The sequence below is a fragment of the Carex rostrata genome, chromosome 12 (assembly GCF_964058835.1).
Source record: "Carex rostrata chromosome 12, lpCarRost1.2, whole genome shotgun sequence".
Taxonomy (NCBI): domain Eukaryota; kingdom Viridiplantae; phylum Streptophyta; class Magnoliopsida; order Poales; family Cyperaceae; genus Carex; species Carex rostrata.
Window position 1 is genome coordinate 9,894,848 of NC_135929.1, and position 23,710 is coordinate 9,918,557.

General features: G+C 32.8%; 2 protein-coding genes across 3 annotated transcripts; one reads left to right on the forward strand and one right to left on the reverse strand.

The window, feature by feature from the left end:
• Nucleotides 1-2,677: 2,677 nt before the first annotated feature.
• LOC144563608 (uncharacterized) lies at nucleotides 2,678-3,904 on the forward strand. Its single transcript, XM_078313090.1, has one exon. It carries the CDS (start codon nucleotides 2,753-2,755, stop codon nucleotides 3,902-3,904), a length of 1,152 nt encoding a protein of 383 aa, XP_078169216.1. The 5' UTR covers nucleotides 2,678-2,752.
• An 8,313-nt stretch (nucleotides 3,905-12,217) lies between these two features.
• Nucleotides 12,218-21,436, reverse strand: LOC144563701 (endoribonuclease Dicer homolog 2a-like). 2 transcript variants are annotated; one of them, XM_078313196.1, is made up of 21 exons: nucleotides 21,187-21,436; nucleotides 20,809-21,100; nucleotides 19,907-20,041; nucleotides 19,601-19,688; nucleotides 19,454-19,506; nucleotides 19,214-19,345; nucleotides 18,992-19,120; nucleotides 18,793-18,928; nucleotides 18,593-18,686; nucleotides 18,313-18,508; nucleotides 17,762-17,922; nucleotides 17,190-17,408; nucleotides 16,631-16,872; nucleotides 15,914-16,191; nucleotides 15,093-15,547; nucleotides 14,895-14,998; nucleotides 14,614-14,810; nucleotides 14,316-14,525; nucleotides 13,495-13,803; nucleotides 12,958-13,239; nucleotides 12,218-12,854 (listed from the first exon to the last, which is right to left on the reverse strand). In XM_078313196.1, the coding sequence occupies exons 1-21, from the start codon at nucleotides 21,240-21,242 to the stop codon at nucleotides 12,510-12,512; spliced, it is 4,113 nt and encodes a 1,370-aa protein (XP_078169322.1). In that variant the 5' UTR covers nucleotides 21,243-21,436; the 3' UTR covers nucleotides 12,218-12,509. The 2 variants fall into 2 exon arrangements, with proteins under 2 accessions (XP_078169322.1, XP_078169321.1); XM_078313195.1 differs by having other exon boundaries at nucleotides 13,495-13,893.
• Between the last annotated feature and the right edge of the window lie 2,274 nt (nucleotides 21,437-23,710).

A 23,710-nucleotide genomic window follows, 5' to 3' on the forward strand; every position in this document is an offset into this window, starting at 1 on the left:
ATATATTCGATTTCTCTGTTTCTGTATTTTCAAACAGGAAAATTAATTACAAGCATTTTCTGGGAATTGGCTGTGTAATTAATAATTATTGACCATGTTGAATTAACACGTTAACTCGGTGACGTAAATATTTTAGAGTTAAAATGTTAAACAATTGCTTCTTTAATTTGATTAATCGGTAATATACGTGACCATTGGCGGACCCAAGGTTGATTAGGGGTAGGCACTTAATTGCCTACTTCAGAATTCGAATTTTTTTTTTTTTTTAGCTTCAATGGTATTTCATACTTGTGCCTATCTCTGAAAGGAAATAATGTCTATCTTTGGATTTAATTCACAATCAAGTAGTAGAAAATTAGGTAGAAAATAAAGTTAGTCCAGATTGATTCGCATAAAAGAATTAAGAAAAAAAATGCGGTCCAAATCGCTACTCCACTTAGAAGAATCAATGATTCGTTAGAAGAAAAAAGAGATCTGCTACTACAAATCTAAATATATATCACGTCGTAACTTGTTATGCCGTGACTTGAATCAAATGATATGTGTCATTACTAAATTTGAAAGAATGGTCATAGTACTTTAGTCACGCCATGACCAAGGCATACTATGACCACACTTGAGGTATCCAAATGTGACCGGTCATGTTTGATCATGTTTAACTATTTTTTTCCATAATTTAAGTTAGTTTATTCAAGATTCACCATTCGATCAAGATCTAACGGTCCTAATTACACATGACTCACGTGACCATGTGGCGTGCCGTAATCAAATCTTTTGCGTGACGCGCCATGTTGTGTCAAATTTTCAAAAGATGATCACGTCGCGTGAATGGTCACTGCATGGGACACGCAAGTCACAACACGTGTCCGACACACGTGCTATGTCATACCGTGTTGTGTGACTGAACCGTGTCGTGTCGTGATGTGTTTGATCACGTCGTGAGTTTTTTAGATCCTTATCTACTTTTTTGCTTTAATTCACCGGGAGAAAAAAAATTACACTTTTATTAATTAGTATTTTGTACCTATCCCTGATTGAAATCCTGAAACCGCCACTGCGTCACAGTATTTGTTACTTGTATGATTATATCTGACTCAGACTAAAAAAGTTATTTTTTTAGAAACCGTGATAATAAAGTATATTTTGTCTAGTGATAATATTCTTTTTGTGTGAGATCACAAATTCAAGAAATCCGGGTCAGTACATAGTGAACTAAAATTTATTTAAATGGGTTTCAACGACACCTCATAGTAGATGGAAACTGAAAGAGGAATAATTCATGGAGGAATTTTCTTTAGAAATCATAAATAAAAATAAATCAATTTTATTTCTTTGTTTTTTACAAAAATCTTAAGCATTTCGGTCCTTTGTTTTTGGGATCAAATTGTCATTTCGGTTCCAACAGTTTTCACATATTTCAAGGAAAAAATACATTGAAAAATTGCCATTTGGGTCTGAAAAAAAAGAAAATATTTCGGAACCAAAATGACATTTCAGTTCTTATGATTTTTGTAAAAAAAAAGAAAATCAAGTTGGTTTCATAAAAAAAATTAATTATGGTTTATAAAAAAAAAACCAAATATTCCTGGAATGCTTGACCCATTCAATTTGTCTGTTTGTAACCACTTGGCAAACGCGCCTTGTTAAGAGGAAGAGCTGACTGACTATTCCAGTAAATCACGCGTGAAGCAAATGTATAAGAAATTAGAAAACAAGTAATATCAGTGTCATCATGGATCCGCAGTTTTCAAAGCAGATGTCATCTTATAATTATAGGCAGACTTCATTTAATTATTCAACAACTGCTAAGTATATTCAAAGTAGAGTTTAGAGTGGGGAAAATGGTAGCTGGTTCTGTCACAGAACAATACAGTTATGATACGGTACATGTGTTGGTCCCGTGTCGTGACTCGTGTGTCTTATGTTGTTATCATTTGCGTGTCATATATAATTATTTTTTGAAAACTTGACAAGGAACAACATGCGAAATATCTAGTCACGGCACAACACATGGTCACACGAGTCACGTATAATTTATTAGAACCGTTAGATATTTGACTAAATGGTAAATTTTAAATAAACTAACATAAATTACACATGAGAAGGAATATTATCGGGATCTTATATGAGAAGGAATATATCTAACATAACAAAGAAATTACATGACATTTATTCATTCAAGTTTCTAATCTGAAATTCTTAATCTGAAATTCTTAATTCCACGAAAGAGCAAATTAATCAAGTATGTGATACTGTTTTTTACTTGTATGTTTTTATATCTGTTGATGTTTGAACTGTTATAAGATTTATTATATTTGATTTTAGTTTCTATTTTGAATACCAAATCAAGTATACTTGATTTGTACAAAATTAGTGGTAATATCACTATTTTTCATAAAAAAAAAAGACGAAGGAGCAAATCATCCCTACATATTTGAATTTAATTAACGAGTAAAAATTGATTCCAGATGGACTACATTAATTCTGAATAGGACAGACTGATAGTGATAGTGTTAAATTCAAACGAAAATTTTGTCAGTCTCTTTCTTCTAAATTTGATTAATATTGGGTGACCCGGTCAGGGTCTCAGGGATGTCTAAGCACGTAACTTCTATATATATGTTGGATTTTATATGTTCATCGTAACTTCTATATATGTTTTAAAAATTTTATTTTTCTAAAGACATTTCCTAGATTTTATTAGGCGTGCATCTCTTCCTCTCTCCCCCTTGCTCTCTTTTATCACTCAAAAATGAAACTAAATTTGTTTTTTAAATCAGCTGACCTGAAGAACGTGAACTGGCATTGTGGCAATCTATACGCCGTAGCCTGGATCGACCAAGATAACAAGCACTACACAAAGAGTAATGCAACCAACGGAGTAAATCCGGTATGGAATGAGATGATCACTATTCCGCTCCCCTCGACCTCACATGTCCAAACTGCCAATCTTTACATAGACATAGTGCATGCTCCATCTGGTGCAATCATCGGGTCGAAGATGCTTCCCATCAGAGTCATACTCGATGAAACCCACTCCGAAGGGAATGCCTCCTTCAGCTTGAATCTGGAAAGACCGTCAGGCCAATCTCAGGGAAGGCTTGAAATCCAGATCGGAATAAACAACACAAACATCGTTCAATGCGAACCAGCTGCACAACCTCAACCACAGCTACAGCCTCGGCCTCAGCCCCAGCCACAGTATCAGTATCAGCATCAGTATCAACCACAGCAAATGATCAATCAAAACCCTAATGTGTTAGGTCCCAGAGGACCGGTATACGCAGTCAATTCACCACCAAATTTTGCACCAATCTTACCTCGGCCTCAGCCTCGGCCTCAGCCTCGGCCTCAGTATCAGTATCAACCACAGCAAATGATCAATCAAAACCCTTATGTGTTAGGTCCCGGAGGACCGTCATACGCAGCAAATATGATGATGCCACAAATTTATGGCAATTTTGAATGGATGAATATGGAAATGGTAAACAACACCGGAATGCCTGGCAACGGTACATATGTAACATATGGCAATGACCCCACTGCAGCTCAATATGTAAACGTCGACACGACAAGGTATGATGATGGTTCGCATATAACGGGAACATCTGACAACATTGGCTATGATGGTGGTGCCTTTGGTGCCAGTCAGTTCGATGCCAGTGGATTTCATTCAGGGGGGTTTGATGACAGTGGATTTCATTCAGGGGGGGTTTATGACAGTGGATTTCATTCAGGGGGGTTTGATGACAGTGGATTTCATTCAGGGGGGTTTTATGACAGTGGATTTCATTCAGGGGGGTTTGATGACAGTGGATTTCATTCAGGGGGGTTTGATGACAATGAATTTCATTCAGGGGGGTTTCATGACAGTGGATTTGATGCAGAGGGGTTTGATTATTGAATGTAACATGTGAGTAGGTAATTAAGGAGGGATGGTTGAATTGCACTGAGATTTTCATTGGCATTAACAAAATGTAATCAAGTTAGCCACTGGCGAGTGCATAAAATTTAGACAAATTATGGGAGGTTGTGTAAACAAGCTGTTATTATTAAAATTTTGTTCTGTTGATTAATGTATCTCTATCTTTATATTAATTGTATAATAATATATAGCTACAATTACTATATGTATTATTGGGTAAATATGTCTATAATTAAGTATCTAATTAAAGTAGTACGTACGTACTGTACTATAAAGTGGTTTCAATCAAAGATTCGATGTGACTAAATTACTAAATATAGCAATGATGACTAATGCAACTAAACCGACTAAGATCTCTTCCCACTATAAGCTCTAATTTGTTTTTTCTTTTTTTAAATGGCTGTGATGGGATTGAAATATTCTTATGATCAGAAGACCCACATTCGGCTTTCCATCACTGGTGAAATTGACATGCCTTAGCAAGAAACAGAAAGTGACATTATTACTAATAAAATATTCATATGTTCATAACGATGTATGGGCCGTTGGGCTGAATGTTAATGGATATTTGGGCCTGGCCCAAAGCTGTCATTGCAGCTAAGAAAAGGTCAATTTTTATCTCCTTGGTTGGTTTTAAAATATAAAAATTGAGATTTAAGTGTCAATTTCAAATACAAGTCCCAAATATATACATGTTTCTCTCTTACGAGTTAAATTAGACAACTACCCAAAGATTAGTATCAGTTAAAAAACAAAATTAAAAAAAAAGAGTCAATTTCAGCATCAAGTCTGACAAGATTGACCCACAACTCAGTTTTGTGTCCATTTTGACATAAACAAAAAGAATCTCATTTCTATTACCCATTGCCAAAAAAAAACTCAGTTCATTTCCCCCAAACCTAGGGGTGAAAACGATATGGATAATATCTGATCCGTATTCAATCCGTATTCGAAAACTTAGGTGTGGATATCCGATATTCAAATATCCGTGTGGATAAGGATACTAATATGGTTTTACGTTTCAATTATCCGTATCCGAATAGTAGATATATGCCATATATTTTAATATATATTATGAAAATTTTATGTTATTCACCATTATAATTAGATAAATATTACGAACTTTAATATTTTTTAACATTTTTATATTATTTTAATAAATATCCGATGATATGATCCATATCTGTTTGATATCTGCTCCAGTATGTGTATCTGGAAAATAAAATAATAGATATATGGATATGATTTTACCACTATCCGCTCCGTTTTCACCCCTATCCACACCACTACTAAAATATGAGTTTTTGATCAAATAGTTCAGATTTTTACTTAATATTGGATTGGTCTGGATTTTTTATCAAACAATTCGGATTAAAACAAAAATATTTTGTTACCCAAAGGATATGGACACAAATACTCAATGATTCATAACACCCTGAAGAAAGCTTCAGGCTCTCTTTTAGTGCCATGGAGGCAGAGGCCTACATTCAAGAAATAGAGATCAATTGACTCCTATTTAATTAATTTTTTTTTTGTATATATGCATGATTTTCTATATAGTATAGTAAAATATTATAGATACGGTAATATTGACCCTCATTCGCAATTTGAAAATTTTATATGATTGATCCCGCCCCATTTATATTTGATCTCCATAACTTGTAAGTTTGACTTTGCCCTTGCGTGAAGATATGATGATGAATTAGAAAATTTAGGTTGCATAATAAGAACATAAAATGTACAATATGTAACAGTTAGATTTTCAATTTAAATTATCACAACTACAAATATTAAATTCTAACCATTACATTATTGACACATATTTAATACTTGATGAAAGACGAACCATATAAACACTTTCAAAAAAGTTATATTACATAATTAAAAAAAATTAAGTATGAATGTCACTAAAAATAATAATTTATGAGATATCACAGAGCATTGGTGGTGAAAGGTTTCACCCACGTTAATTTTTATTTTTGAGATGAGCAGCTTCAGACTTCTGAATAATTTGTTTGCTGTATAGTAAATTTCTGTATAATTTTAGTCCTTTTTATGTAGAGCATCCTACTGAAATTCAACTCAACTCAACTTCCAACAACTATTTTTTTTTTATTAACCAATTCAGGGATATCATATTTCAGAAGTTAGTATAATAATTTTGAGTGAGGCTAGGCTACTATGCATAATGCGGATTGATCGGTACTATAAATTAATTTTTTTTTTAAAGTTCAATTAGTCGATCTAAAATGTTTAACATGATTTCCATATGAAAATGTACAAGCTGATCAAAATTTTACATTTTTACAAACCTTTTATATAGATAGAAAATTACTTGATTTAAAAATTCTAGATCATTTAAGAATAGTGATTTTCTATTTATTTAAAAATAGCAAAATTTAGTCTGCAAGTAAAGTTTCATATGGAGATTCAAATCGACAATTTAAACTTTGACAACGATTATATTGATATATAGTACATGCTAATGCACGCTATGCATAGTACCATAGCCTCACTCTTAATTTAATTTAATTTAATTTTATAATATAAAATGAAAATTATGAATTTAAAAGGGCGATGATCAATTTTGAATTAATCAAGGTTATAAATAACGATTATTGTGTCATCTCTGATGGCGCTACAATTTTTAAGGTATGCTAGAACTATACTAAAAATTGAAAAATACATGAGTTTTATAATTTTAAGAAAAATACATGAGTTCTATATTTAACGATTTTTCGCAAACTAAATAACTTCTTGTAATATTAGAAGGTTTGGTTGCAAAAATTTGATGTTAAAGAGAAAAGTAACATTCATAGTGTTTCATACCCGAATCGGATCAGCAACAACGGAGCACTGGTACCAAACCCGAAAAAGAAAAAACTAGGGTTTCAGACCTGAAATTTTTTTTGAGGAAAAATAAGAGTCTAGCTCTCATTTGATTGATATTAAGAAAAGGTTACAAAAGTTTGTAACCAGTAAATTAAGATACAATGTAGCTCATGATGGTGAGCTTGTTTATAAAGAAAGAAAGGAGAAAATAAAAAGCACATAATACATCATGACACTGAGCCCATCTGCATGCATGCATGTGCAAAAACTACAAGAAAATCATGGCACTATTGCCTCTAGCGTGCCTTGATATATTCTGTCGTGGAGGTGCCTTGTATTGTCTCGAGCAATCGTTTTCCATGTGTGTTTGGTATGGTTGAACACATGGCAATTGAGGTAAGTCGAGACGCAGTCATCTCCAACATAGTATGCTTGAAGGTATCTCAATGCATGTCTTCTGCATTAATGTTCTCTTCTAACACAAAAGTGAAGATCTTCTCAGATGTTAGTCCATTTCTACAACCGATGTAGATTGTTAATTTGTTACAATAACTACGGTTAAGCATCGATCGGACATATGTTTCGTGCTCGTAAGTTAAAAGTTATATGCCTAGATTGATAGTAAAATCTGCTTAGAAGTTAGCATGCATCTAGTGCATGGCATAGTGCCATGATTTTCTCTGTAGTTTTCTATGGAGGCGGCAATTTTTCTCTAGGAGATAATAGGTTAGATGTTATATATATATACAGTGGAGAGGAGCAGCAGGTTTTGTTGGAATTTTGTATTGTATAATGAAGGAGGTTATTACTTATTAGTTCTTACCAGTAATTACTGGGCCTGAATTGAATCTCCAGATGGGCTTACATGGTGTTATTGGGCTGCTAGTAGAGTACTTCTTGATATGGCTGAGAGGAGAGGTTTTGGTAATGTTCAAGTAAAATTGGCAAAATAAGGGTGGTAGTTTATGTTTGCTTTCCCTGAAGGACAAAATGGTAATTTATTTCTATTTGAATTCTTTCTGTTGGCTCAATTTAGTACTTGTCTAATCATGGCCATACAAAATTGTGAAGAAATTAATTTTGAAAGGGGATTTTTTTTTTTTAAATGATTGGCAGAGACTAATAAGTTTGAAGAATTATATAAATGTGTTTACATCACAATACTACTTAAATATACACAAATATATGCTAATTTCTCATCATTTCTGTCTACAAAACTGAAACCATAGATTCATTTCCTCGATAATCTTAGATGCAAGTAATGCCAGAGACATTATCAAACATCTAAAAATTGTCTCATTTTGTTTGATCTTTTCGGAAGATAGGTTAGTTTGTAAAAAAAAATCACAATTAATATAATGTCATTTTTTATAAAGAATCTTGCTTATTTGAACAACGTAATTAATTAAAACATATTAACAAAAACAAATTAATTAGGAACTACACAAGATTTTTTCCTTCGTATATAGATTTATAAATTTAAAATTTTGTTGCACATAACATATTATTTAATAAGGAAAATTCATTCATTTCGTTACATTGATTTAAAAGTAATTTGACGCACGTGGCAACAGTTATGAGATGCCAAGATAGCTATTGCCGCTTGAAGCCTCTCTTTTGTACACATGTCAGTGCTGTACAATTGCAAACTAATGTGGCTTTCTATTTGCTCTACACCTGGCTTCATCACGTGTGGTGCATCTCCCCTGCTAATATACCTTACATACAAATCATATGCATATATAGATACATGCATTTTAACGTGTATATATATAACTAAAACAAGTAGCTAGATATATAATCTCAAATGGGCATCATTAGATTCTAGTGTATGTGTGTGTGGGGATCCGATTTTGTGGTTCTTCAAATGGAATAACAAGATTATGTTATTTTACCATTAGATTTTTTTTCATGTGCGAATCTCAATACAGTTCAATGGTTAGATTTGGAATAACAAAATTTTGTTATCTCATTTGAAGAACAGCAGAGCAAGATTTGTGTGTGTGTGTGTTTCATGTGTACAAGAGGAATTGTATTTCACGCGCACAACGGTGTACGATCTCGATCACTAAAGATTTGATCGATCGTGCCACGCTGTGCGCGTTTGATACATTTTTTCTGTCTGTTTTATTGTGGATGTTACATATATTTTTTTGGCTTTTTATGAATGCATATTGAAGTCGACAGGTAAGATTATTTTTCATTCTAATAAATAATAAAGTTGGATTTTTTTATTTTTAAATATTTGTCTTCTTTGAAAAAAAAAAAAAAATTAAGAGATGTACTGTTTATATGATCACAAAATAATAAAGTTAGATCATCAATTATATCTTTAGCCTTTTATTGATTCAAAGCTAGAAATGACTATTTATTTATTTTTAATTAATTTTACTTGTCTTTGATGTTGCTCCTTTGAATCAGATAGACACTGATACAAGCTCCTCCTCTGGAGATGATACTGATTCAAGATCTGAGTCTGATTCTGATTCAAAGTCTGATTCTGATTCAAGCTCCTCCTATGGAGATGATACTGATAGTAATTCAGTGATGTAATAATTTCTAGTGTTTTCTGTAATATTTGCTACTGCTCTGTTGGTCTAACTATTATATAGGATATATCTTTTGTTTAGATGTTGAGATATAAACTCATACTTCCATTAGCTTAAGAGGTACTTAGTGCTGGATTTTGTAACTCAAACGAATATACAGCTATACAGGTGGATTAACTTCATTTTTTATTAAAAATAAAATAAAATAAATATTCAGTTCTTGTAAAATAAAATTACATTATATTAACTTATTCAACTTTTGAATCTCATTTTTTTTTTTTTTTCTGAATATTTGATGCAGATAAATTAAGAGAATACTGAAGAGACTGTAATGGAGAAGTAACAAACTAATTAAAATAAGTTCATATACAAAAAGTTCTTGCAATTTGATGAATTAACAAAAAAAAATTACTGTAATTTATGATATATATATACAGAGAATATGATAACAAAATCTACAATATTGATAATCACAGTTCACAGATTAGCAGCGGTATAACAGAGGATTTAAAAAGGAGGTGAATATTATTTGTTTTATTTAATAGATGATTTGAAAAAATCATATTGATGTGTGGATATTAATTTGCTGATTAATTATCTTAATATATTCATGTAGATCGATAATCATTATTATTAATGTTATATGATTGTTATAACAATAGATGTTATGATATATGCTGTTCAGAAATTGAAGATTTAAGTATTAATCGGTCGTATGACTTTAAAATTTACTATTTTGATTCTTTATAAAATTTATTATTCAACACATAAAATTAATATGTCAAAAATAAAGTTGTATTTTTGTATGATCTCATTTATACAAATATTATTAAAGTTTATAGTTACATACAAAGACCAAAACTAAAAAAAAACAAAATGAAAAAAAAAAAAATCGTTTTACATATTGTATGTTCATAAATTAAAAAATATGGAAAATTCCATACCCATTCAAACTTTCAAAATTCAAAATTGTCAATTTTTTCATTAATATATCATAATAGCCAATATTTGCATACAAAATTAACTTTCTTTCTTCTATCCTCTTTCATTTATATTATCAATTTATTTAATTATTTTAAAAACTGTATTGATCAATTTATCCTTTAAAAGATGGAGGTGTCCATTAAATTTTAAGAGTGATTTAAACTTTTAAAGTTGATCAATTTCTAACAATGATTGAAATTTCTAATATTGATTAAAATTTCTAAGGTAGTTAATAATACTTTAGAAAAATCAATTTCCAGGAAAATCTCACCGATCGAGATTAATGATTAAATATGAAATCGTTCATATAACCCAAATTTGTTTATTTCACCGATCATGGACTAAATTTGTTTTTACACATTTGATCTTGTTCATCGTCGCAAATTTAATCAATTTAAATTAAATTTGGGTACGCGCGTTTGGATGAAACAAAGAATAGAGCAAGAATAGAGCTAATCTCAAATTTAAAAATAGTGCTATTCTTGCTCCATCCAAACGTACCAAAGAATTTCTCCGAATTCAGCAAAATATTTAAATCCATGCAGTTTTCATCACCTTTTGTCCCACTGAGAGGATGCGCCATGCCCCCACCATTCACAATTTCACTGCCGGTGAGAAAATGGAGGTTTCGCCATTTAAGCCTTCGAGTCGTTACCGCGTCAAACTAATTAAATATGTTTTTTACTTGTTTTTTTCTACAACAACAAATCAGAATCTCACCAAAAATGTCCTCATTGCTTATTTGGAAGAGATGAGGGTTAAATTTGCTAATACACTTTTTAAAATAATTAAATAAATAATGAAATAAATAAAAGGGGATATAAGAAAGAAAGTTAATTTTGTATGGAGATATTGACTATTACGATGTATTCATGGAGAAATTGGCTATTTTTAAAGTTTAAATGGATACACAGAAAATTTTCCAAAAAATATTGAATTTTGTTTGAGCAACAACCAATGAGTATTATAATTATTAATAAAGAGGAGAGAGGAGGGATTAATTTTTTTTTGTTTTTATGAGTTTCATATATGTACAATGTGACGTGTTGTTTTTAGAGGAGGGTTTAATGTCATCATTTTTTTACCTTTATTTACTTTTTTATTTTATAATAATAAAAATTCTAAAATTTATACATCAAAACTCAAAACTCATATCTCTATTTTCTAATTTTATCAGTATAAAATATCTAAACTTCTAAAATTTATATGTTAAAATAAAATTATTAGATGCGATCTATATTATTTTTTTTACATTTATATTTAAAAAATCATTACTTTTTAATTTTGATTTTATATAAATCAATTGTATACTTCTTAATTAGATAATTATCCCCAATTATTAGAATAAGGATAATTTGGTCAATTTGATTGAGATAAAAGGTTATTCAATTTAACGGAAAATTAAGCTATTTGGATGTTTTATAGAATAATTGAATTTTTAAAAGACGAATGGGTCTTCCACAGGTAAACCCAAAAAAATATTTTCTTCATTAATTAATTCTAGTCAAGGGCCCGATTTCATTGGCACAAGTATTTATTACAAGTTTCCTTTTCTTATATAAAATGAAACCTCATTTCAGAAAAGCCATTAAGTACTTTTTTCTTATTATATAATAAGGAGGGATTCACTTACAATATTTATAAGTTATAATATTTTATAATAATTTGATTTTTTAATTTTTAAAATTCAAACAATAAATCTAAACCGTTCAACATAATCTCTATATTAAAATGTGTTTTGAGATCAAATTTATTTTTTTTGAATTTTTTATTAAGTATTTTACAAAACTCAGTGGTTCAAAATTGTGTAAAAACAACAATTTTATAAAATACTTAATAAATAATAAAAAATCCAAAAAATGTAAAATTTGATTTCAAAGCACATTTTAATACAAAGATAATATTAAACAATTTAGATCGACTGGACTTTAATCAATACTAAGGTCATTACTAAGGTAAGTGGTCCAAAATTGTCTAAAAACAACAATTTTATAAAATACTTAATAAATAATTTAAAAAATTCCAAAAAATATAAAATTTAATTTCAAAGGACATTTCAAAGATGATATTAAACGGTTTGGATTGACTATTTGAACTTTAATCAATACTAAGGTCTGCCCCTGCCTCGATAGTAAATTATAACCATCTGACCAATTTTACACCAAGTCCAAGAATGGTTTTTACGTCGAAGCAGTAAATTAAACATGAAAATTTTGGGGCTAATCCACATGAGTTTCCTTGAGGCGCTTAAGCAAGGCTTTAGCCGCAAGCTTTTTAGCAGTTTTATAGTTCGGGCCTGTCTCCATTGCGGAGTATAAAGTCTCGCCAACTTGAACCTCTGCTATGACATAAGAATTGTCATGCAGCATAGCTCTATTGTAAGAGGTGGTGTAGCCTTTGTGGTCGCACAATTCCCTTAGTTCTCTGATTGGTTGGTATTCCATTGTTTCGGGACTGACGATTGGCTCCAACAGAGGTCGGATGCATTCCCAAACAACATTCTTGTTGCATCGGCTATCCAGGTAGATTGCCCCTGCTAATGACTCGATCACATCCCCTAACACCTGTTTGTCACATCAGCTTTCCCAAATTAAATCAACTTCATCAAGTAAAAAAAAATAAAAAATTAATAAATACATAAAAAGATATAAAATAAATTGTGGTTACCTTTGGGAGAGCGATACCGGCATCCCAGCCATGGGAAGAACCCGAGAAAGAATTGCCAAATGTTTGGAGGTAGGCGGACATTTGACGATACAGCTCAGATGAGGCATGAAGAATGTGCCTGTTCAACCCTGCTTTAGCGGCTGAATGTGCATAGCAGTCATTGTTGGTGGATGCTGATCTCAGATCCGTCAGTAATCCAGGTGTCACTGCCGGGTAGTACTTGTCATAAAGGTATATAGTCATGCAGTAATCCAGCACAGCATCCCCCAGAAATTCCAACCTCTGTGAAAATCGAAGTTTTTAATCAAAATTTGAACTAAAGTCCATCTAGGAATGGGAAAGAAATTTTTTCATGTGTAAAGTTCTTTAATCAAAATCCATGCTATTTTAGTTAATATATTGTACCCTTTTAATTCAAATACCTCATTAATTATCAAACAAACTAAACATTTTTCCAGTTCAGTACACCGTTTTAACTTGGTACCAGTATTGTTAATGCTGCAAAAAATATAAAAGAAGCAAGTAAAAACAGAACACCTGATAGGATCTTGGCACGTCAGGGATCTGGTAGGATCCATGTGTCAGCGCTTCGACCACCAGTGCTGGGTCCTCGAATTTGTAGCTGAGAAGATTCTCCAGTTCTTTGATGTTTACAAACATCTCAGGCCTACTCAGAATCGGCCTCTCAGCTGCTATTCTTTCATGAAATCTGATGCCGGTTCCCAAACTTTCCAGAAATAGGAAGGTGGTGGCTTCACCGACTGTGCTGAGAGATGCTCCAATCAAAGCCTCCATCAGATCAGCTACCACCTTGCCTTTTATCGACCTGGTTCCCCTTGTATACACCTGACTTATTGAGGTGGGGTCACATGGGTGAGAGTTCAAACCAGGGATCATCCACAGCTTGGGATTGAACTCCTCCATACGAACAAATCCCTTTAAAACATAAAAGGGTTGCGATTACAATTATAAAATTTGATTCCCTACTATCTTGGTTTGGAGACCTGATCTACTTGGAACTTTGATGGGAATTCAACTGTTACTTACCTATACACACCACTTGTAGCAATTTTATTGTAATAAGTGTTTGGTATGTAATAATTTAGAACAAACATTGTGTCTTTTACCAGGCAAACAAATCAGTAAGGCTTCCATGCAAGTTCTCTCTCACTCGTCCACTATCAAATTGGGCGACCTTTTTAGAAGAGGGTTTTATGTGACTGATGCCACATTTTTCTTATGAGACCATAAGACCGTGTTTGCACATTTTTATAGGGAGAATAACAAGTGTCCATCATAAATTCTTAAGATTAGATAAACTTGTGTTGGGGGAGAGGAAGGATGGAGTGAGAAAGTACCGCTAGGTTGTGGAGGCAGCCGATGCAGCAAAGTGAAGTATTAGAAACCAACCTTTCCTTCTTTTTACAAAGAATACCTTCATGATGACGCTCATATTTCGCAAAAACATGTTGGCTAGCTGCATATTTCAGAAAAGAATCTCCAAGTGTTTCTAGAGATTCGTAAGAGTGCTCCTCGTGACATTTCTTAGCAGTGATTGCCTCTAATATCTGTTTTAACAGCGCTTGAGCACATTATGTCTTCTTCATGTTTTTTTTTTTAAACAAAGAAAGAAAGAGGGAATCAATCGTAAAGTACCTTAGTTAACAGAATATTCTCATTTTGCATGCAGTGAGCAAACTGCATATCCTTCAATGCAGAAGCCAGAGCCATGCACTGGACTCGGTGCATTATGGTCGGAATAAACATAAAAGAATTTAATGTACCAATCGACAGTGGGCACATTATGACTCTGCACAGTTCTGGTGGTAACTCAACAGATCCATTTCTTTCTCCTAGCAGAACAAAAAAAAAAATAGAGATGAATATTTAACAACTAAAATGTGACAAAATGGAAGTTAGATGCAGAAAAGGATTACCCTTCTCCTTTCTAATAGTACGCTGCAGCAGGTAATTACGAGGCTTTGCAATATGTCGGCCAGCTAGAAAGGGTGTTTCCTCACAAGTCAAATGAATGCCATGCCTAGATTAACAATGAGAACAATGAAGAATTTTTATGGTAATTCAAAAATTGATAAATAGACATTTTATAAAAAAATTATAATTTCAAGAATTACTTGGACTTGTAGTAACTCTTGTAGGTTACACTCTGGCCTTCTCTCAATTCAAAGGAGGAATTAGCATTTACTGATTCGAGAACTCCATCAACAGAGTAGAAAAGACCGGTGTGGGCTGTATACACTATTGAATTTTGTAGCATGCATGTAAAGATGGAACTGTCTTTTGTATGCACCAAGCCACACCTTACGTTGCATGAACTCACGTGATGCATCTCTTTGGATTTATTTGAGATTTCATCGAAAGAGATGGTTGGAGAACTGATCGCCAACCAGTCGATGCTGCCGTCTTTGCATGGTAGGAGCAAATAACAAACTTCCTTTGAAGGACAAGAAGAAGAAGAGAGTTGCTTTTCAAAGGAAATTAGTCGGTCCACTGCTTCCTCAAACTTAGCAATATCTTGATCCATGAGCAGGCTAAGAACACTACTTTGGAATCGTCTTGTCCCTATAACCTGCAATGTCAAATACACCAAATTCAAATTATCTCTAAATTGAACACACGAACTAATACAATCTATGCATTCGTAGTTTTTTTTTAATAAATGTGCATATATTAGTTGTGACAACTCTTTAGAAAAAAGGGAAGTTCCAATATAGAGTATTGATCTCTACATGATAGCTATTGTCTCACATCCCCATCAAACTACAGTACAAGTCATACATAACCCTCTCCAAATTTTTATCTTTCAAGAACAATTAAAAGTGAGGGGCGGCTTGGAGTTACCTCTTAACGTAAAATTATCTCTAGGTAAGGGCATGGTTACATGATCCATCAACGAAAGAATGAAAAATTGCAAAGAGAAGAAAAGAAAAATTACTTGGTCTGCACTCAGAGTGATGTTGTCTATACGCTGCAGATTAACTGTCAAAGACCCCCACTCAACCTTCAAATTGAATGAACAGGGATAAAAGTCGGAACCTAAATCTGACCTCAAAGCCAGTATGATGCTTTCAATGGGACCGTATTTGCCAATACCATGTTGATCGAAGGATACCATGTAGCAACAGTAATTTCCCCTAAATGTGAAGGAACTCCACGAATCTAACAGTACTCCTGGGAAATAGTCGGGCTGCTCCCCTTCACATAGTTTTGTGGCTACCAAGATAGCAAATCATGAACTAGGAAATAAGTTAATATGCTCGAATAAATTTAACTGCTTTTGTTCAGCATAATATATTTAAAACACTATAGCATTTGCAACTGGTCAACCTCACAAGTCATAATTCCATACATTAGCCCTGTTTTCCAGGGAAAAATATTTTGTTTAGAAACAAATGACTCAATGGCCCCAGATATTTTTCGTGTAATACAACCATTTCTCTTTAAAACTTAGTACATATAAACTAGGAATCCAAGACCTAATTCTGTTTAGCTCCAAAAGTTGGTCTTTGAGTTAACAGAAGATCGTCAATATTTAAGGAATGGGAACTTTCAATGCAAGGTTAGGTTTTTTCTTTTTTCAAACGACCTTAAAGTTGGCTCGTTTCGAAAAGACCCTATCCAAAATAGTTGGTAGAAAACTCTAGAAACATACCATCATATTGGCCAAGGTCATCATCACTATCAATTGAAGAATCGGAATGAGGCAACAGATAGTCATTCAATGCACCAACTTGATGCAACATTCTGCACGCCTCTAGACAAACAATTCTCTTAAGGGACGAGTTGTCTTCCCCCCTCACGCTAACCACTTGTACAGCACTATTTTTTGGAAGATGCAGCGTGGCAACATTGGATTCCTTGTCTAACACAAATCTTGGGCTAGATTTGTAGTACCTATGCCATAAAACAAACAAAAAATCATATTTAATTCTACATAAACAGTCTCAATCAAATAGTAAAAGACTGCTCCTTTGCTGTCAAGTGAAAAGTACTAACCTCTTAAATACATAGAACTGGATCCTGTAACTAAATATCTGAATTTGTTAATTCTTTTAAGCCCAACCTAGGCAGCAACTAAACCAAATTGATTCTTGGCATTGAGTTCAAGTTCATTTTGGAGGAACTGGTAACTTATTACTTTATTTTGGTCAAATATTCAGTCAATTTCTATTGTAGTACTTGAGCATGGAAGAATGCTGGGTATGACTTACCGATCAGAAGGAAGCTTAGAACAGTAGTTATAGATTAGAGAGATGCAAGAATTAGAGGTAACAATTGCCCCTGTTTTCTCCACACGGTAGAAATCTTCCTTCGAGAGTATGCTGTCCAGGGACCCACAAGGCTTGGATGCCAATTTGAGAGATTCCTCCCTCATCTTCTCTCCGCTTTCCAGAAATTCTTGAACCTTGTTTTGCATCAAATTATCGTCCCTGGAAAGTTTTGTAAATAAAATTGCATTGGATCAAAATAGAACAAGATGAAATAGTGAGGCTTGCAATAGCTCCAATTTAAAAGCCAATGGGCAAAAGAATTTGGTGATGAAAAATTAAGTTAATCAGATGTTTGCTATCTACATTGGTATACTATTTTTTTACTTTATGTTTTGTGATTCAATATGCTACAATCTATCCTTATATTGTTAAGATGCTTTTCTGTATCAGACAACCACCAAAGATATCCACCCCTATATGGACATGCCACTATGGTTATAATATGTGAGATTTCATTAGGCATTATATCTAACATGATAGAAAATGAAATGATAATTATGAAAAAAAAATACTTTCTGACAAGCAATATATATTCAGAGCCAGGAGATCGGGCACGACCCCTTGATTGAATGAAACTGCGAACATTTTCCGCAGGGTCAAACCGCACAACCAAGTTACAACTTGGCACATCCAACCCTTCCTCTAAAACTTGCGTAGCAACAATAATATTAACCTACATGCAAATAAGATAATCGAGTCAATCAGAATTTACTTTTTGTCTCTTCTACAAATCAATACAATATTTTACTCTGTGTTGGAGTTATTATGCAAGTATCACATGATGTTCAACACAAAATATAGGGAAACAAAAAAGAACCAAATTACACACCCCAAAAAAAAAACAGAGAGAAGGCAAAATTAAACAATACTATGACTGTCAAAGCTGCAACTCATGCTGAATACCATCATTACCTTGCATATAACTTGCATTAGTGGAAAATTAGAGCTCAGCAGGAAAAAGGTAAGATAGGATGTTCACAGTTGAACTAAATATAATAGGTACATCTGTGAAATAGACAACCAAGGAAATATAGAAATTTAAACAAAAAAAGTGGGTAGCAACCTCTCCTTTTCTAAAGGAATTCACAATTTTGTCCTTTTCATTGATACTCTGGCTTAGCAGATTACTGAAATTGCTTCCGGCCAAGGACTCAATTCCCCATCCCGACATTTGCTGGAGGCTACTCAGAAGAGATCGCAACACAAAAGATGCAATAATTCTTTCTACAAAAACAATACATCTCATGTCCTTGACCCCTCTGAAAAGAAAAACAAATATTTAATTAATTGGAAAATCCAATAATAATTCACACATCTAATATCAAAATCAAGTTTCCACAAACCTGTATTCTGCAAGGCATTGGACAAGGCATTGCAACTTGGGAGCTATTAACCCTGATTGTACGTCTGTTTTCAAATCAGCACTTAAGCGCACATCTGAGCAAATAATTAAAACAAATAAAGCAAGCAACAGAGTGAGATGCGATGCCAAGTGAAATTAACTATCAAATTAAAAAAAAAAATATGCAATTTTCATGTGTACCTTTTCTAATGCACTGTGAGAAGGCTTCCCATACCAATTGACTAAACTTTCTCATGGCATTCTCACTAGACTCTTTCATTTCACCCCAAAAGAATGAGCATGTTTTGATACTTGAAGTTGACAATAACTCTGCTGCCTGTTTAATGTAAAGTGTCATACATCATATATAAACAAACTGTGAAAAGTATGTAGCTGTTACCTTAGCTGCTAGCCAAGCTCCAAGATCAGTGAGGCAATACACAAATGTATTATGCAACCATGATATTTTTCTCCTAACACTTTCTAGAGAAGATGAATCTGCCATTTCTTTCTCCAAATTGGACAAGTACTACAAAATAAGATAACTCATTTACACATGCACACAAACACACACACACACAAACAAATAGGATAAGTAAAAGAATGTACACAGAACAGGCACCTCAACTTTAAGTTTCCTCAATTTTTCATGATACATTTGAGATGGATTCACGGCATCTTCATATAATACTATTCTGGTATCCGAAAAGGGGATATACTGGGAAAGGACCAATTTGCTATCCACAGTGTACACCTTCAAATTAGCAAAAGAGTAATGTTTTTTGTGTGGAATATTAAGAATTGCATTTCGGGGTAAATAAAAGATACACAAAACTGTGTGAGAGAGAGAATATTGTACTACCTTTGAATTCAAAATAGTCTCGAGTCTCACAATTTCCTTATTGTAATTAGATCCTATTAAGAAAATGAAAAAAAAAGATAGACAATTTTTTCATAATAGTCAGTACAAATTACAATTTCAATAAAGTAAACCATGTAAAATTTTCACCTTTGGAATTAATGGGAGAGGCTGTCATTCCAAAAATTCTTGGGAGGCTTGTTGATGGGTTGGACATCATCTCACGGTGGTAGAACTCCTGATACAAAAAAAAAAAAAAAAAATCTTCATTTCGCAATTTATTGCTATATATAATGATAATTCGATAATAAACTTCAATTTGATGGACAAAGGGCACACTGACACTAACATTTAGCCATTCCAAAACAAACTATAAAATTTGATCAAGTTGGAATGGTTCAATATAACAATAGATATATTAGAATAAAATTAAAAAGAGAGAAGACATCAACTTACCGTCATTATACACGCATAAGGGCTTCTTCCTTTTGCATGATGGCATTCATCAAGAATTAGCAACTTAATGAAATCTAGCTTGAGAAAGGTTTTTCTTAGACAGTTCAGCAAGATCTGAGGAGTCATTACAAACACCTGTTTACAAAAATAAATAAAACAATGATTGTCAATCAAATTGGAATATTATCATTCTCTCAAGCTCTCCACGTACAGCATCTGTATAAACAACATCCATGACCTTGATTGATTACAATTTGTTTGGTGAATATTGTCAGACAAATTCAATTACATACAACAAGCCAAATCTTGTTCACACACACACACACAACGCACAAGCACACAGACAAACATACACACAGATAGGGGTGTTCATTGGGCCCGGTTTAGTCGGTTTTGAACCGAACCGAATTAGTTTGGACTAAACGGTTCGGTTTATTCGGTTTAATAGTTCGGTTCGATTTGCTTAGAACCAAATTATAACTTCAGTTCGGTTTGGAAATTTTCAAAATCGAAATAACTGAAGTGACTGAATTTTTATATATTAAGAATTTGGTCCGGACCGCCCCCGGTTTATTTGTTAATCAATTGCTTTAAATACTTCTGTTTATTTCTTAATATCCCAATTTATTTTTTAATACCCCGGTTTATTTCTTAATATACTTCGATTTATTATAAATTAATTGCTTTAAATAAAAAAATTAATATATTTCGGTATGAACCAAACAAACAGAAATAAAACTTTGGTTCAGTTCAGTTAAGTTCGGTTCTATTTTTGAAACCGAATTATAACTTTGGTTTGCCTAGTTCGGTTCAGAACCGAACCGATGAACACCTCTACATACAGAGGTAGAGAGAGTGAGAGAGGGCTCTGCCTCTGCCAAGTTTTTTAAAAAGAGAGATACCTCAGACTGATCTACATGGGATTGCCAGGTGGCAGCGTCCCAGTTATCGACACCCATATAGCCACAGAATTTGGCAACTTTCAAGTCACTGTGCATCTCGACGACATCGGCTTGCTGAGATACCAAAACGACAGTAGGAACCAGAAATACACCGATAAAAGGAGATGGTTTGCGAAGGCGGTGCGCGTACGACTTGAGCAGCATCACTGCTATCAGTGTCTTCCCCGACCCCGTCTCCAGGTACACGATCGTGTTCTCCCTTTTTGCTTTCTCCAGTGCCTCCAGTTGATAGCTGCCGTACGTAGTAACCATTCAGAATCAGAGATGATGAATCATGAATCAATGGAGAAGAGAGATATATAGTATATAGATTTAAACCTTCTAGCGTATGTCTCAGGGTCCGGTGACATGTCTTCTCCTTCGACTCCTCTCATCTCCTCCGTTGCTGACTTGCTTCTTTACTGTTCACCTGCGACACTGGAGAAATTAAGGTTTGAAAAGGTAGAAATTATTACGGGGAAGGGAAAGTATACGAGTTAAAGAGGAAGGGAAAGTAGCAACGAGGTCGAATGCAAGGATCTTTAATATTCGTGCAATATGAGATCGGACGGTCCAGATCTAAACTAAAAATTTGAGCTACTGAGATGATATGACTTCAGTAGGTGACATTAATAAAGGAAGAGAGAGAGAAAGCGCGGGAAATTATAGCAGGGCGGCGGGTACCACTTGCAGTCTCAGTAGTGTTGTCGCTTGTCTCGCAAGGCAAGCGCTACTAATGGTAATTGGTACGAAGCTGAGCAGAGTGCAGAGCACTCCGCGTGTCAATTCCTTCTTTCTTTCTTTTTATTTGTGTGATGCAAGTCTATTCCTTCCTTGAGAAGGAACCCCTGACTTAAGCATGAAGCATCGAATATTAGTGTAGGGAACTTTAAACCGACATTTTTATTTTTATTTCATTAAAAAATTATTTTAATAATAATAACCAAAGTTTAGCAAAAGTTTTAAAAATACCCCACCCGTGGAAATTTTTCACGGGCTGGAATTGAAATTCCCATTTTTTTTTTTTTTTTTTTTTATAAAACAGAATTTTTTTTGTATTGAAATATTAGAAATGTTGGATATATTTCTTTGAAAATAGATGGAATATAATATAATTTGATTTATTAAAAAGACTGTAATAAATAATCCGGATCAATATTTTTCAGGTCAGATTTTTCGCGACTGTAAGAAAAATTAATATATTTCTGTATGTGTTATTGGAAAAAAATAAAAATACTTAGATTCTGAGTTATTGATCCCGATTCAAAAGTCACTTCTATGTAATCTAGAAAATATTGTGATCCTTCTAGGACATTTAATTTATAAAAAGTTGTATCTATTTTGAGAATTCTTTTTGAATAATAATTATTAAATAACTTAAAGTTTTTGTTTTTTTTCAAAAATAGATATCACTTTCCATAAATTAAATGTCCTAAAAGAATCACAATATTTTCTAGATTACATAGAAGTGACTTTTGAACCGGGATCAATAACTCAGAATATAAGCATTTTTATTTTTTTTCCAATAACACATACAGAAATATATTAATTTTTCTTACGGCCGCGAAAAATGCGACCTGAAAAATATTAATCCGGGTTATTTGTTACAGTCTTTCTAATAAATCAAATTATATTGTATTCCATCTATTTTCAAAGAAATATATCCAACATTTCTAATATTTCAATACAAAAAAAAGGGAATTTCAATTCCTGGAAAATTTCCACGGGTGGGGTATTTTTAAAACTTTTGCTAAACTTTGGTTATTATTATTAAAATAATTTTTTAATGGGGTAAAAATAAAAATGTTGGAACTGTAAAAGTAGTCTCGCACGAATTTTAAAGCTTATTGGATGGTCCAGATATATTAACTCAAAAGATTTTTTTTTGAGTTAATGCAGAGGATACGAACTCATTAGAGAGTTCATCGTATGCAAAAAATCTCCCGATTTTTTTATTAATAAAAAATAATTGATAATAAGGAACAATTCTAATGAAATTCTAAAAAAAAAAAGTTATGATTTATAACGTCCATTGAAGAAAAAAATAACACCAAAATAATTTACATTAATTAACCTCTAAGCTCTAACTAACGTAACAGAAGAAAAAAATAACATCAAAATAATTTACAATAATTTACATTAATTAACCATGACGATTTTCTTAACTTTCAAATTTCGTCAGAATCATTTTTTATTGTCGATATTTTTTATTTTATTTTCCTATTAATAAAAAAATTTGGAAAAATCTCTTTCGTTTATATCAGTTTGATCACTACCTTAAAAAAAAGTTTGTTCTTTTGTTTATGTAAGCCGTCCGATCAAAATCAAACGGCTCACTTTATACCTAGATTTTTCATGATTAAAATGGTCTAATTCTTATTATATGGCAAACATTGAAAGTGATGCATTCAAATGTCCTATATTTTATTTTCCTATTGAATTAGTAGAGCACCATTAACATTTATTTACATAGGGAATGATATCTCGCTTGAAAATTGTGAGCAGCATGTAAATTAATTTGAATATTTGATGATGTGAATCAATGTTGCACTAAGGGCCTGTTCGGCATTATTGATGGAATAGAAATGAGATTGGGTTGGCAAAAAATTTTAACTGCTTTTAACTGTTTACATGGAAAAAAAAAATTCAGTCAAACTGAATTTTTTTTTTCCCACATGAACAATACTCTGCCAAACAGGCCCTAAATAACAATTTCTCTTACAAATATGTTACCGACTTACCGTTAAAGTCCCCGTTTTAAATTAATAATAGAAACTACATGAAAGTAATATTTGGCAATTTGGCATCCATGTTATTGTACATCAAATCTTACATATTTTTCCACATCTTTAATTGTAGTGTT